The sequence below is a fragment of the Protomyctophum parallelum genome (assembly GCF_964188405.1).
Source record: "Protomyctophum parallelum genome assembly, chromosome: 7".
NCBI lineage: Eukaryota > Metazoa > Chordata > Actinopteri > Myctophiformes > Myctophidae > Protomyctophum > Protomyctophum parallelum.
Window position 1 is genome coordinate 4,488,112 of NC_139705.1, and position 16,793 is coordinate 4,504,904.

Below are 16,793 nucleotides of genomic sequence, written 5' to 3' on the forward strand. Positions count from 1 at the left end.
CACGTGGTGGAGAAGATGTGCCCACGTTGCTTCTTCGGGCATGTGCCCGGCCGGGCTCCGTGGTAAGCCCGGCCACCAGACGAGCCCTCCCTCCGGGCTTGGCTCCAGAGGGGGGCCCCGGGCTTCCTCCGGGCCGGGTCGCATTCTCTTCTCACTTGTACTTCCATGGGTGCTTAGCTATTTTCAGATCATTTATAATACATATAACATTTATACAAATTAGGACGATAATTATATTAATAATAATAATAATAATAATAATAATAATAATAATAATAATAATAATAATAATAATAATAATAATAATAATAATCATAATAATAATAATAATAATAGTAATGATAAAAATTACGGCTAAACTCATAACATAAGTTTGAATAAATTTAGTTTTTGTCAGAGTGAAATTTGAATCAGAAGTGAAGTCTGGGTGAGCCCTTCGTACGCATCGAGATGTAACATTACCAAGATGTATTAGCCAAGCTAGCTGTACTGTACTTGTACTTGTACTGTGTGTGTGTGTGTGTGTGTGTGTGTGTGTGTGTGTGTGTGTGTGTGTGTGTGTGTGTGTGTGTGTGTGTGTGTGTGTGTGTGTGTGTGTGTGTGTGTGTGTCTATGTATTTTATTCTTGAGATTCAAAACGGGACAAAACATGTCCTACACTGAAGTTATTTGTGTTACAAATTAATTAATTTAGACAAATAAAAGTAGGCCTACTTACAAAGTTAACTGTAATTAAATTGTGTATTCTTATGACATTTATTTCATTCAGGCAGACTGCACGGACCCCACTCTTAACGGTTCCACGCCCTGTTGAACTTTCTCTTCAAACGGGGGCGAGACTCGAGAGGGCACTCTTTCTATACAGCGGGGGCTTTGTAGAAATTGATAAAGACAGCAATTCTATTAATCGTAGTGCTCTCTTTTCTGTCATTATAATCAATTCATGCATAGAAGAAATGGTTGTACAGTTTACTTAATCAGTTCAACTACCGTACATCAGTTGTATTATTCAGAGTGTATTATATACCTGTACCTTAAACTGTATATGTTTATAATATATTTTCAGTGTGGACATCAGCATCATGTGTGAAGTCGTACACAGACACAGGTAGGCACTATGTGTGGGGGCGCGTGCATGTTGCTCCAGTCGGACTCTATAGGAATGTGTGCTTTTGAGATATAGACAAAGAGTGAGTGACTAACACTGTAGAGATAGAGTGAGGAAAGTGAATGTTTGTGGTCACTGGCTGGTACAAGTGTTTCCTGTGGAAGCACTAATTATGTCATCTAATTTCAGCATCAAGTCAAACCTGTGAAGGCAACACAGCACATCTTAGCTGTGGTGAGTAGCTGCTCTTATGATCACCACACAGTCACACACTATAAGCATGATGGAATACCTGAGTAAACTGTTCTTTCAATTAAGGACTGCATTGCAACTTTCAGCCTGGCATCCCTTTTTTGGACATATGGTCATATGTGAAAATGTAAAAAAGAAAAAATTCTAAACCAGACACAGAATCTCAAAACAATACTCTAAATAATATAAAAATAATAATGTCTAAAAAAAAACCTCACATATTTATATAATCAAGTAGTCATAAGGCTTAAATGGTTAAATCAAACTGTTTGTGTCCTCAGGAGGTCAACAGATCAAGGTGATATCTGCTAACTACGGCCGCACAGACAAACTCACCTGTGCTGCAGGACGTCCACCTCAACAAGTGACGAAAACTGACTGCATTCTCCCCAAGACCCTGTCGGTGATGTCGGAGAGGTTAGCCTGAAATGTAGCCTATACTGCTCATGTTCTGGACTAGTGTTTGTGACAAATTGATGGGGGTCTCTATCTCTTTAGGTGTGATGGCAATAGAGCGTCGCAGTCCCGCCCCCTCGAGAGACCCGGAAAAGAAATCGCCGTTCATTTTCCTCATAGGCATTTCTTAAAGTATTTATTTAAAGACGGGTACGCCGCGGACAAAGCCAACTCGGATCGTGACAAATCATGACAATGAACACAATATTTTGGGCCGATCAAATCATTAGAAAGAAGAAAATATAGGCAGGAGACAACACTATTTGTTTTGTTTTTCTTCTTATAAATTATTTGATCATCCCAAAACATTGTGTTCATTGTCATGATTCGTCACGATCCGAGTTGGCTTTGTCCGCGGCGTAACCGTCTTTAAATAAATACTTTAAGAAATGCCTATGGGAAAAATGCATTGCGATTCATTTCCTGGGCCACTCGTTGTTCTGAAAGGGGGAGGGACTGCGACGCTCTATAGGCCCTGCAAATAGCAGATCTACCACACACACACACACACACACACACACACACACACGCACACAGTCAAGTTAGTACCCAGTCAGACAAAATGTGTGTGTAATCTACAGTAGTGACTAGTGAGCAAGTGGGAACTAATGGTTAATTTTCCAATCTAAACTTTTCCCAGATGTGATGGAAAGTCCAGCTGTTCTGTGCCTGCAATAAACAATGTGTTCTCTGATCCATGTGGTGGAACATACAAGTACCTGCAGGTGACCTACACCTGTGAACCCAAACGTGAGTATTACTGTGTGTGTGTGTGTGTGTGTGTGTGTGTGTGTGTGTGTGTGTGTGTGTGTGTGTGTGTGTGTGTGTGTGTGTGTGTGTGTGTGTGTGTGTGTGTGTGTGTGTGTGTGTGTGTGTTCGTGTGTGTGTGTGTGTGTGTGTGTGTGTGTGTGTGTGTGTGTGTGTGTGTGTGTGTGTGTGTGTGTGTGTGTGTGTGTGTGTGTGTGTTCGTGTGTGTGTGTGTGTGTGTGTGTGTGTGTGTGTGTGTGTGTGTGTGTGTGTGTGTGTGTGTGTGTGTGTGTGTGTGTGTGTTCGTGTGTGTGTGTGTGTGTGTGTGTTCTACAGTACATAAATGTTTGTGGTCACTGGCTGGTACAAGTGTTTCCTGTGGAAGCACTAATTATGTCATCTAATTTCAGCATCAAATCAAACCTGTGAAGGCAACACAGCACATCTTAGCTGTGGTGAGTAGCTGCTCTTATGATCACCACACAGTCACACACTATAAGCATGATGGAATACCTGAGTAAACTGTTCTTTCAAGTCAAGGACTGCATTGCAACTTTCAGCCTGGCATCCCTTTTTTGGACATGTCATATGTGAAAATGTAAAAAAGAAAGAATCTAAACCAGACAAAGAATCTCAAAACAATACTCTAAATAATATAAAAATAATAATAATAATTAAACTCACGTATTTATATAATCAAGTAGTCATAAGGCTTAAATGGTTAAATCAAACTGTTTGTGTCCTCAGGAGGTCAACAGATCAAGGTGATATCTGCTAACTACGGCCGCACAGACAAACTCACCTGTGCTGCAGGACGTCCACCTCAACAAGTGACGAAAACTGACTGCATTCTCCCCAAGACCCTGTCGGTGATGTCGGAGAGGTTAGCCTGAAATGTAGCCTATACTGCTCATTTTCTGGGCTAGTGTTTGTGACAAATTGATGGGGGTCTCTCTATCTCTTTAGGTGTGATGGCAATAGAGCGTCGCAGTCCCGCCCCCCCCTCGAGAGACCCGGAAATGAAATCGCCGTTCATTTTCCTCATAGGCATTTCTTAAAGTATTTATTTAAAGACGGTTACGCCGCAGACAAAGCCAACTCGGATCGTGACAAATCATGACAATGAACACAATATTTTGGGCAGATCAAATCATTAGAAAGATGAAAATAAAGGCAGGAGACAACACTGTTTGTTTTGTTTTTCTTCTTATAAATTATTTGATCGTCCCAAAACATTGTGTTCATTGTCATGATTCGTCACGATCCGAGTTGGCTTTGTCCGCGGCGTAACCGTCTTTAAATAAATACTTTAAGAAATGCCTATGGGAAAAATGCATTGCGATTCATTTCCTGGGCCACTCGTTGTTCTGAAAGGGGGAGGGACTGCGACGCTCTATAGGCCCTGCAAATAGCAGATCTACCACACACACACACACACACACACACACACACACACACACACACACACACACACACACACGCACACAGTCAAGTTAGTACCCAGTCAGACAAAATGTGTGTGTAATCTCCAGTAGTGACTAGTGAGCAAGTGGGAACTAATGGTTAATTTTCCAATCTAAACTTTTCCCAGATGTGATGGAAAGTCCAGCTGTTCTGTGCCTGCAATAAACAATGTGTTCTCTGATCCATGTGGTGGAACATACAAGTACCTGCAGGTGACCTACACCTGTGAACCCAAACGTGAGTATTACTGTGTGTGTGTGTGTGTGTGTGTGTGTGTGTGTGTGTGTGTGTGTGTGTGTGTGTGTGTGTGTGTGTGTGTGTGTGTGTGTGTGTGTGTGTGTGTGTGTGTGTGTGTGTGTGTGTGTGTGTGTGTGTGTGTGTGTGTGTGTGTGTGTGTGTGTGTGTGCGTGCGTGCGTGCGTGTGCCAGTGCTACCTTTATATCTGTATATCTCCATAACCATGGATGCATGTAACTGCATGTCTATGATTCAATTTCAGGCTTAAGTTTGACCTGTGAACATGGGAAAGCAACACTTGACTGTGGTGAGTATACTGGTATAGAAACATAGGAAATGTTCCATATATATGACCATGTGCACCTATGCTTGGGAATGAATGGACATTTGACTTCACTGCACCTTGGATTCCTTGCATCACTGTCAACTCCCTAAATAATGTCAATTTCCAACTGACAAGTTTTACTGTGACATTCTTTTAAAAAAAATTGCAAAACACACTTTTTGCTACTATTATGTACTATTATTTGGCCGAACCTCACCCAAATTGGTACACCATATATCTGTAGTCATTTGATCAAGATATATTTGTCAGTGTGTGTGTGTGTGTGTGTGTGTGCGTGCGTGCGTGCGTGCGTGCGTGCGTGCGTGCGTGCGTGCGTGCGTGCGTGCGTGCGTGCGTGCGTGCCTCTGCCAGTGCTACATTACCTGTATATGATATCTCCCTAACCATGGATGCATGTAACTGCATGTCTATGATTCCATTTCAGGATTAAGTTTGACCTGTGAACATGGGAAAGCAACACTTATAGTCTGCTGACTTCACTGCACTGTATATTATGATGTTACTGTATCATAATATCACTACTGTGACATCTTGTATTGTATGCTATAAGGGATGTCAAACTCAAATACACGGTGGGCCAAAATAAAGAAATTGGTAGAAGTCGAGGGCCGGACTGTTTCAACACACGGGGCACCGCGGTGAAAATGCATTATTATTATTAAGCTCAGTTTCCTGTCCTATGATCCTCACAAAGCAGGACTTGTAGTATTATGGTGGTCCGTGCAATAATATACCAGAGGGCCAGTTCTAATACTAATTAAATATCATCCCGTGGGCCAAAGATAATTCATTCACAGGCCTGATTTGGCCCCCGGGCCTTGAGTTTGACATATAGAACTGTCACTACAGATCAATAATATACACTGCAAACTCAGGTATTCGTTGTATAATGAAGTAGTCATAAGGCTTAAATGGTTAAATCAAACTGTTTGTGTCCTCAGGAGGTCAACAGATCAAGGTGATATCTGCTAACTACGGCCGCACAGACAAACTCACCTGTGCTGCAGGACGTCCACCTCAACAAGTGACGAAAACTGACTGCATTCTCCCCAAGACCCTGTCGGTGATGTCGGAGAGGTTAGCCTGAAATGTAGCCTATACTGCTCATTTTCTGGACTAGTGTTTGTGCATAAAACCCAAGTACTTCCTGACAAATTGATGGGGGTCTCTCTCTCTCTGTCCTTATAGGTGTGATGGCAGGACATCTTGTTCTCTGTATGCTACTAATAGTGTGTTCTCCGACCCTTGCTATGGAACCTTTAAGTACTTGCAGGCACACTACATGTGTATACCTACTTAAAAGTAAGTGTCTACTGTGCGCATGCAGGCGCTGCTCTCTTCCTATAAAGCAGTATAGGCTACTACACTGATTTGCAGAGCTTGATAACATGTTTTAACTGAAGTCGAATTATTTCAACAGAAAGCGTTGTTGCATGCGAGGGCTCTACGGCTCGCCTGGCATGTGGTAAGACAAAATTAATCCATGTCCACAGTATTAGAATGATTTTGAGGGTCGCTGGCCCCTCCTATATCCAGCTTTTGGTGTGTGTCCATAAACGTTGTCCTACACAAACTAAATTACATTTCCATTGACAATGAATGGATAATTTTACGTCAGTGTCTCAGCAAATAGCCATAGTGTCTATTTTACGTCACAATGGTGTATGATGATAAGAGCGCCCCTCACTTCACACGGGTGTGATTTTTACATTTATTACAATGTTTCAATTTAGTATAGATAAGTAACATCGCACATAGATAAGTCTGTTTAAACATCATCTAAGTATGTTAGTACATACTGTAGAACAGTGGTTCCCAAACTTTTTCATGTCAAGGACCCCCAAATATACACTAATTAGCCTGCAGAACCCCCATTTGAAAAGGTATGTCAGGGATCAATAAGGATCAATTTGATTCCAAACTATCATTTAGCTGGGTCCCCCCTGGAACTCCCTCAAGGACCCCTGGGGGTCCCCGGACCCCACTTTGGGAACCACTGTTGTAGAATATAGGTAGTGGATACTATAATACATGAATATATTACTGCTGCATGAGTCACTATGCAGCAGTAATATATTTTTAAATCCTAGTCATTATTGTGACTAGAATATTCCTTTGGCCATGGCTTTCGTTGTAACACAACGTGCTAATTACTATTATGTGTTATTTTACAGGAGACGTCAGGAGTGAAGTAACAAAACCAGAAACAAAAGAAAGGGAAAATCAAGTATACTAGATCTATTTTTCCTGTTTCTGTTGTTCTCCTATAAGGTTATAAGATTTTTCAGTCCATCGATATATGAATATAATTGTTTGTACTGAAGCCTAATGCATATGTATTAATAAACTTTATTTTTATTTTTATCTTTTGTGCAGTGGGAAAGTATCTGCCTTAATAAAGTAACTATTGCATTCTCACCGGCTATGTCTGCATTTGCACTTGTGTATAGAATTGAGATTGTAATGACTGATTTTCATCTGTAGTCCAGGGGAGAACACACTACAAAATACAATAAAGCAATAAGAACAATACAATAGACAGATAAGTTCCACCAAATTTTTAAATAAAAATAAAATCTGGACTTGTCTTATTGGCGACTGCATGATTTATTTTTATTTATTTTTATTGCTTTAACACAAAACGCAGATTGGCCAAAGGTTGTTTTCCTAAATGCAACCTCACAACCAGACCTTACTGAACCTCTTAAATTGGGTGTGAGCACAAATTTATAAGATCATCAGATCATCATTACCAAATATTATTAATATAATAGTCCATATATTGATCAGGGGGGGCCTGTGGGGCAGTCAGACAGATATTTTGTGAATCCACTAAGGAAATCGGGACTTCCTGAAAGTTCATATAATGGCCTGTTGTGGCGCTGTCATTGGGCCCAAAAAAACCCATATCTCCATAGAGGTCCATGTATTTGGGCCCAACTTCACCTAGACTGTATTACCTTAATAAACATGGTCATGAATACTTTCTGCTTCCAGTCACTAGTTTAAAGTCTCATTTCTCATGTCATAATATTCTTTTTGGAAAATTATGGTCCCATTTATTAAACGAATGACCATAAAGTCGTGTATGTTCTGAGGGGCGTGGCTAGCGTTACAGTCTATGATCGGGAGCCACCCCCGTTCGAGTCAAAATAAAAAACAACGAAGAAGAAGGGGGGAAGTCCCGCATCGTTGTCTGGGCCAGCCAATGGCCAGCGGGGCCCAAACGGATCTAGAAAAATGGCCTGAGGACTGCCTCGCTTCATTACGTCCATATCAGACCCGGAGAACGCCTTGAACATATCTTTTTTTTTTACAGTCTATGATATTGATCCCTGTGAAACACCTGTCATGTATTATTCAAGAGAAGAGGTCAAGCCAAGTACAGTGTTATAAGAAAAGTTCAAAGTTGATCATTTTGACAGAAGCACATTGTGTTTAACTAGTCTGTGTCAATGCCTTCTATATGAAGACTGCAGTGCACCCACTACACCCCTTTGGCACTTGGCACAGCCAACCATCATGTCCCACCAACATTTTGATGCTTGTACCTGTATGAGTATGGGTTGCTGCCACTCAGTACAAAACACTGTGAATGCTGGGGTCGTGTTCTCTCCTCCGCATCATCACTGCCCATACCCTATAGGTGGAGTTTGCATGTTCTCCCCGTGTCCCCTAGGGTATAGGGTAGGTAGTATCCTCACAAAAAAAACATGCAGCCAGTAATGCTGGTCTCTAAAACTGCCTCCCCCTGGCCAGCCAGGGTGAGTGGAGGGGAAAGAAACTGGTTGGAATAACGTGTTCCATTCCACACGTTACGTCCAACCGGGGAAACAGCCCCCTGTCAGGTGAAAAGAAGCGTCTTGAACTCCTCGTGCATTGAGGTCAGTCCGTTGCTCACCACAGGTTACAATTTAGGCATTTATCAGACACTCTTAGGCCAGAGCGATTTACATTAAGCAATATCAAAAAGCATGGCATCACATGCATAAAAAGTAGTTATCATGAAACTTGCGTAAGCTAAGAACATAACAGTGGAGTATCTATATGAAACTATATATATAAACTATAAAACTATACATACTATACATAGGCTATGTAGGCCTACTATAAAGTGCTATGACTACATAAAATGCAATTCTAGTGCTGTCTACGTAACATGCTATAAGTCTACATAAAGTCCCTAAGGGGGTAGGGCAAGTGCTACGGGCCATGATGGAGTTTGAAAAGGTGGGTTTTCAGACTACGGCGGAAGATTGGGAGTGAGGCTGCCGCTCTGATTGTAATGGGAAGTGCATTCCATAGTTTTGGAGCCAGAAGGGAGAATAGTTTGGGACGTGTGGAGCGTTGTCTCTGCGTTTTTAGTGAAGGTAGGCCTACTTCCAGTTTCCCTGCGTTGGCTGATCTGAGTGTGTGGGAGTGTTTGTAGGGTTCAATCATACTTATATGGGGGAGCCATACCTTTGGTTGCTTTGACCGGGAGCCAATGGAGGGAGCAGAGAAGGGGGAGACGTGTGAGAATTTTGGCTGGTTGAAGACCAAGCGAGCTGCAGCATTTTGGATCAGGTTGGCAGTGTAGCAGAGACGAAATGTTTCTGTCTGTGTCTATCTATATTTGTCATTGTCAATACAAATAAATGAATAAATAAATACATTTCAGCTCCACCGCCAACACAACGGATAGATAGCCCACGTGTGGTGTGTGAACTCTGGTGAAGTTGAGACGGAGCACGAAGGACAAAATGAAGAGGATAAGAAAGGATACGACAATAAAAATAAGAGAAGGGAAACATCTATCTCACATGAGACATTAATATGTGAATGCCAGCAAAAGAAAGATAATTTTGTGGTTGGCATGGTAGCTGTTGTAATATACAACATGATATGTGTTGATATGTGTATGAGTGCCTAAGCCTATGCTGTGTACTTGTACATGAATATACAAATTTACTAGATATGTATTGTGTACTGCCTGAACTGTAACATACTTTCTAGTTAGCCACTGGAGACATCTCAGAGAGATGTTATTGTTATTGTTATGTCTCAGTGCCACGTCATGAGGACATGTGGATCCAGAGCTTTATATGATTCTGTATGTGTATAATAAATTGTGAACCCTTGGCGAGATACTGTCTGAGTGTCCCGTTATTATCGTTCTTCCGGGCCCGTCGATCGCCGCCGTACCACAGGAATAATTCAGCTGGATTATCACACACCACCCAGCCTACACACACACTACCGGTCTGCCAGAACCGGACGAGGGTCCAGTACCTAGAGATTACAACAGTAGCTGTGAGTAAAACAAACGGCGTGTTCAGCGATCCACACGAATTGGGGAAAGATCATTGTTGAGAAAGTTAGAGAATTTCAGTCAGTAAGGATAAGGCGCGATTCATACATAGCCGAATAAAAGTCGGTTCGGCTCTGTAGAGCCTACAATGTGACGTCTTTTTTGAGGTTCGGGCGTCAAGACAATGAGAGACAAAGTGGGGAATTGGAACACTTTACGGGTGGACTAATTTAATCAAACTAGACCTGTACATGCCCTTCGCAGTCGGCCACCGGCCTACTTGAGAACGATGCAACTTGGTAACCTAATGATCATATACGTTGTCATATAGCACCTGTTTTAACTGTCAGCCGCGTCCCACATGGAGATCTGTGTATGTGCTTGTGCCCAGATTGGTTGAGCCTCAATTGGCTGAGGCAGAGGCTGGAAATTGCACAGGTGAAAGGAGTTGGCCTCATTTTGGCCCACTGGCAGAGCCTGACCAGAGCCTTTTGTGGTGGTTCTGGAGAACTGTGGGTCCGACCGACTCGATACCAGGCACTGCACTCCCTGTGGGGGTGTGGAACGCGTGTGTCGAAACTCGAATGTGAAGTCGGTGGGTTAAACGGTTCTCGAGTTACGTGCATTACACACACACACACACACACCTGAACAAACTACAACTTGTTCAGAACCGAGCTGCTAGACTAGGCACTTCATTGTTCTACTTGAATATAATTATGCAACACGCCTGTCCTAGTTATCTGTTAAAAACAAACTCCATTGCAGTGTCCTCATGTTTGTTAGAAACATAATTTCAAATCAAACACCAGATTACTTCTTCAAACAGTTATTAAAATCAAGTGACAGACATAATCATAACACCAGAATTGCCAGTTTAGAGGGTTTAGAAATAGCCTCTATTATAGTTTGTCACTAAAACATACCCCCCCCCCCCCCCCATTCTATTCTAACATTATTGACACTTTTCTTATGAAATGCCACATCTTATTAGACTTCCTGGTCAATAGATGGCGCTCCTGCGCTACTGTGAATCATAGAGGAACTGCCTATATATAGTCTCGGTCCCACGCATGCGCAGTCAGTAATAAACCGCTGCTGACCGAGCCAAGCAACGCTAAAGAACGTGTACTGTTCCTCGTTTTTCACAGGTATAAAAAACATATCTAAACATTCCTAATGATGTTGAAACTACTGTGAACTGTCAGCGACATGTTTAGTAACGTTCGGAGTGTACTTGAAGTGAGTTTGGACAAGTAGTTTTATTCTTTTGATGGCGTTGAAATCGCTCGGACGCAGTTGAATAATGGCTGCTGCCAGGTAGTTTTACACTGTGTTACCACACAGACAGGAGCACACGTGGTGCGTGCGTGTCTGAATCTATAGTCTGAATGTAAACGTGTTAAAGTTTGTTTGTTGAGAGTAATATTGGATATTATGTCAAACGGGTTATCATTGTGCTGCACTTTATTTTTGGTTTTATGAAGGATACAGTTTATTTTTGATTTATTTGGTTCATTGTATTTTGTATTTTTGACGCTCCCTGCTCCAAAAACCAACCTCCTTAACAGTTAGGCCTATGTATCGATCAATATCTTTTTGTTACCACCTCACATTAATATAACACAAAATTAATTATCTTTCAAATATTGCTTTAAGGAACACTGTTGACCATGACCAATCCGGAATGTAATTCTTATTAGGTTGTATTTAATTTTATAGAATAAATTGTAATTATGTATTTTATCTTGTTGAATGTATTTGTAATTATGTATTTATGTACTTTTTGTATGTATTTTATATGGACCCCAGGAAGATTGGCTGTCGCGCCGGCCGGCGTCAGGTGGATGGAAGCATTACACTCGATTGTACCATGGACATATTTACAGCCTGCCGGAAACAAGAAGAAGAACACAACGGTTATTACGCGCAGGAAGTCGCTCTCTCTTCCTTTCCTCCATTAGGTGAGTGCGTGGTCGGATCATGGCTTTTGCTACTCTGCCCAAAGTAGTTCTAAATAAACTCTATTTCGTAGGTCGTGGTCACAATTTAATACAACATTTTTTTCTCTCTAATTATTTCTTAGATCGCAACCATGGGCCGCCGACCAGCCCGATGGTAAGTCTGTTTATGAGGTTATTTTAGACCAGTGCCGGTTCTCCGTGTCGGAGGAAAATGGCAGCTAGTCTGTGGCCGTACCATGCGGAGTGTTCTGTGTTGTACAATATGAAGCCGGTAGACATTATTGTGCCGTTTTACATCACATAAACTCCTCTCTGTAACGTTTTCCTAACCCGGGCAGGCTTTTGCCGTTATCTGTGCTAACTTGCAGTCATCCAATATTGCGCAGAGATCTGTTCAAAGTACTACATGCTAACGGTAGCCAGCAGCTAAGCTAATTGTCCTGTGTCCCTTAGTTGTAATGTCATGTCATGTCACATTCATGTGGATACATTTCCAAGATTAATGGGCATTCATTGACTACTGTATGTTGAGCTGTCGTGAGCTGTCGTGTATAAAAGGATGTTATTAGTTAAAACATACTGCAGCTTATTAAGCTGGCCGGTCTGGCTGTGGTGCCATTCTGGTGTGCAAGGGCTGCAGACAGTGACTCTTTGGTTTGTGTATGTCCTCAGCTGGGAGGTGCTGAGTGCTTTAAAGGGACCATTGAGACAATAATGCAAGCAATGTTTAATGTCTTGCTTAAATGAAATATGTGGCCTGTCCTAAATTCTTGCTTCTGATAATCTGATGCCCCACACACAAACGCAACCCGTTTTCAAGGGTTTACCTCTGAATACCAAGGCCAGAATACATTTCTCATGTAACTAAATTAAACCCGCCGTCCATATTTTAGGCATGTCATTATACCGTAGCTGAGGTGAAATAAAAAATCTCATGAAGTGAGGGGCACTCTTATCATCATACTACATCAGCAGCAGCCAAATTATCACATTGCGAGCTACAAACGCACTAAAACCGCATAGGCTCCTCAAAAAATAAGTGTTAAACAACACGTGAGCTTGCATATTTGCTACTATCATAAAAGAAAGCTAGGCAGGCTATGGCTTAAGAGTTTATGTTCCTGGGAGAAGTTTAGAAATCAAATATTTCTACAAAATCATGTAGGCCTATAAAATGAGCAGTAACCCGGCTTGGATTTGGAATGTCGCGTCCACACCGCCAAACCATCGTAACTTTTGGTTGAAAGTGGGCTCAGCTTCCACAGTTGGATATTATTTTTTTTTGCAATAATTCTGACAGTTTTAAACTTTATTTTACAGCTACAGATACTGCAAAAACAAGCCCTACCCCAAGTCCCGCTTCTGTAGGGGTGTCCCTGGTGAGTGGTATTACATTGTATTGTCAGGAATGCATTAATGAATGGCAGAATAGTCCTGTCTACACGGCATCAGAAACTCACAACCTTTGTCAAGTTCACCTAGGCTGTTTTGATAAAAGGAACTTGGCAATGTGAGTAATATTTGAACGTTACATGTTATCAACACTTAAAACATCCTGCAGCTTATTAAGCTGGCCAGTCTGGCTGTGGTGCCATTCTGGTGTGCAAGGGCTGCAGACAGTGACTCTTTGGTTTGTGTATGTCCTCAGCTGGGAGGTGCCGAGTGCTTTAAAGGGACCATTGAGACAATAATGCAAGAAATGTTTAATGTTTTGCTTAAATGCAAGATTTGGCCTGTCCAGTAGCACTGAATTTGACACTGGTGGTAATGATGTAAAAGGATAAAGTAGAAATGTGAAAATGAACCATGTGAACTTTCTGACAGGCCTTAAAATTGTACTCCTCACTCTGACATTTTACTCTTGTACCTAGATCCCAAGATCAGAATCTTTGACTTGGGCAGGAAGAAGGCCAAGGTAGATGAGTTCCCTCTGTGCGGTCACATGGTCTCTGACGAATATGAGCAGCTGTCATCGGAAGGTGAGTATTGGGAAAGGGACCAGGTTATATTGATTCATATGGTGATGTTGATGAAAAATAATAATTAATCTTTTACATTTAAAGGTTGTTAATTTTGAGGTGCATTAGCCCCTCCTATATTCAGCTATTTTTATATTGGTCCTACGCAAACATTAAATTCCCATTGACAATGAATGTAGAATTTCACATCCTAGTTTAGAGTTTTATTAGGATCCCCATTAGCTGGTGCATACCAGCAGCTAATCTTCCTGGGGTCCACACAGAACATAAAAACATGACATTCGACATGAATGACATTACAGGACAATGATATAAAAATAAAATAAATTGAAAATATTATCCTAATCATGATCATTGTGGCATGTCTAGTCTCATATTGGTGTAATTTAGAACTGTAAATTGATTGTATAAACGGGTAGGATGTTTCATTTCATTATGTCTCAAGAAAACAAGGAGTGATATTGTCAGCCTCTCTTGGACTGTCGTCCAGGAGAGCTTGACATGCATTGTTCTAACATTACATCTCATTGTACATCTCAGGGCAAGTCCAGCTGCTCTGTTCTGAACCCGCTGCAGCTTTCCCAGATCTCCCTTGTTTGCTCCTGACCAGATCATTGAGCAATAGTCCAGATGTGAGAGGACTAGAGTTTCAATAACTTGTTTGGTCAGTTGAGGTGTCAGGAACTCTGAACACCTTTTTACAACCGATATATTCCTCCCCAGCTTTACTTTACTAACACTGAATCAACGTGTCTCGACCATGATAAATTGTTCACTAGCTTAACACCCAAAATCTTTGTTAGTGTCTGAGCAAATGTTCATGATGTACGATGATGCATCCCCTCACTTCACATCGCTATAAATCCTGCAGCTTATTAAGCTGGCCAGTCTTGCTGTGGTGCAATTCTGGTGTGCAAGGGCTGCAGACAGTGATTCTTTGGTTTGTGTATGTCCTCAGCTGGGAGGTGCTGAGTGCTTTAAAGGGACCATTGAGACAAATTATTATTTATTATTATTCACTCATTTTGTTTGTAAGACTGCGGTATTAAACAGGGTGCTCATTATAGCTTTCTTTATGTAGCTCTGGAGGCCGCACGCATCTGTGCCAACAAGTACATGGTGAAGACCTGTGGCAAGGATGGCTTCCACATCCGTGTGCGTCTGCATCCCTTCCACGTCATCCGCATCAACAAAATGTTATCCTGTGCCGGAGCCGATAGGTGAGCAACGTGTGACAAGTGGACTTTGTTAGCCTGTGTATTGTGCTGCATTAACTGCTGTCAGGAACTCATGTATATATTCTTAATTTAAAGGTCCCTGAAGGCCTATTCATAGTCTGGATTTTCGGTGGTGAGCTGACCACCGGCGCTGAAATAACGTTGAGCGGTGGTGAGTAAAAAACGGAGAAAAGGGCTGGAGCGGTGGCGGTGGTTTGCTCTTCACCGCGGCTCGTGACGTCATGTTGTAGTTCGGTGGTCACCCAACCACCAAAAAACCAGACTATGTATGAGCCTTTACTCCCTGCACACTGCTGCGTTTTTCGGATTTGTAGCAGTTTTTCTGTTTTCCGAAAAACGTGTCCAGTCTGCAAGGACCATAAGAGGCAAAATGGTCATGATGTATGATACATCCCCTCACTTCACACGGGTGTGATATTTCTTTTGCTACATAATCGTTCAGCAAATATCCAAATTAATATATTGTATTGGAATTGAGAATTTATATCGGTGTACCTCCATCTGTAGTATCGCTACAAATCCTGCAGCTTATTAAGCTGGCCAGTCTTGCTGTGGTGCAGTTCTGGTGTGCAAGGGCTGCAGACAGTGATTCTTTGGTTTGTGTATGTCCTCAGCTGGGAGGTGCTGAGCGCTTTTAAGGGACCACAGAGACAACTTATTCATTTTCTTATTGAATGGTGTGCAGAAACTGCAGATTTGGTGCCATCTGCAATTGTACTGTATATTGTATCTGCAACACATAACCGATTTCTACCATTTTCTTAGGCTCCAGACTGGAATGCGTGGCGCCTTCGGCAAGCCCCAGGGCACCGTGGCCCGCGTGCGCATTGGTCAGGTGATCATGTCTGTGCGTACCAAGGCCTCGAACAAGGAGCATATCATTGAGGCTCTCCGCAGAGCCAAGTTCAAGTTCCCCGGACGCCAGAAGGTAGAACACGGACATAAATGTTGATAATATTGACTTTGCGGCTTTGTTCTGCAGTGTACAAACTGTCTTATTGAAGTTTTGAGTCCTAGCATCTGTAGCGCTGAGCATCGCTACAAATCCTGCAGCTTATTAAGCTGGCCAGTCTTGCTGTGGTGCAATTCTGGTGTGCAAGGGCTGCAGACAGTGATTCTTTGGTTTGTGTATGTCCTCAGCTGGGAGGTGCTGAGCGCTTTTAAGGGACCACAGAGACAAATCATATACCAGTGATTTTGTTGTTGAATGGCACAAAACTAATGCTTGTACAGGTGTTTGTCTTGTTGATCTAGGTCAGGGCATTATCTCTGATCTGACTTTTATGCCATTCTGTCATTTTGCCTCTGCCAGATCCACATCTCCAAGAAGTATGGCTTCACAAAGTTCAACGCCACTGACTTCGATGAAATGATGGCTGAGAAGCGTCTGATTTCTGACGGCTGTGGTGTGAAGTACATCCCCAGCAACGGCCCTCTGATGCGCTGGAAGGCCCTGCACGCCAACTAGAGCTGCGGTTTATTCTCGGACCAGATTTCAAAACCAATAAAGTGGATTTGATTACAATAAGTGTTTTTTGTGGTGGTCATGTTTCTCAGTTTGAACTTCTGTGTAAGAGGGTTGAAGTAATTTTACAAGTTCTGCAGCAAAGTGTACAGAATATGGTGAAGTCAAGATTTTGTAATAAGAGAGATCAGGTGGGTTGTATTGATTGTATTATGGTGACATAAGAAAGGGCACTTTACGACATGGT

General features: G+C 42.1%; 2 protein-coding genes across 2 annotated transcripts; both read left to right on the forward strand.

Annotated features, from left to right (window-relative positions):
* Positions 1 to 1,055: 1,055 nt before the first annotated feature.
* Positions 1,056 to 5,910, forward strand: LOC310861396 (L-rhamnose-binding lectin CSL3-like; the record flags this gene model as incomplete). Its single annotated transcript, XM_083768817.1, has 10 exons — positions 1,056 to 1,108; positions 1,298 to 1,342; positions 1,642 to 1,777; positions 2,457 to 2,566; positions 2,974 to 3,018; positions 3,311 to 3,446; positions 4,155 to 4,264; positions 4,527 to 4,571; positions 5,552 to 5,687; positions 5,799 to 5,910. Exons 3-10 carry the CDS (start codon positions 1,767 to 1,769, stop codon positions 5,908 to 5,910), a joined length of 705 nt encoding a protein of 234 aa, XP_083624943.1. The 5' UTR covers positions 1,056 to 1,108; positions 1,298 to 1,342; positions 1,642 to 1,766.
* Positions 5,911 to 11,732: 5,822 nt separating this feature from the next.
* Positions 11,733 to 16,609, forward strand: rpl10 (ribosomal protein L10). Its single transcript, XM_083769122.1, has 7 exons — positions 11,733 to 11,864; positions 11,987 to 12,018; positions 13,185 to 13,243; positions 13,736 to 13,843; positions 14,925 to 15,063; positions 15,847 to 16,009; positions 16,394 to 16,609. Exons 2-7 carry the CDS (start codon positions 11,996 to 11,998, stop codon positions 16,547 to 16,549), a joined length of 648 nt encoding a protein of 215 aa, XP_083625248.1. The 5' UTR covers positions 11,733 to 11,864; positions 11,987 to 11,995; the 3' UTR covers positions 16,550 to 16,609.
* Positions 16,610 to 16,793: the final 184 nt, after the last annotated feature.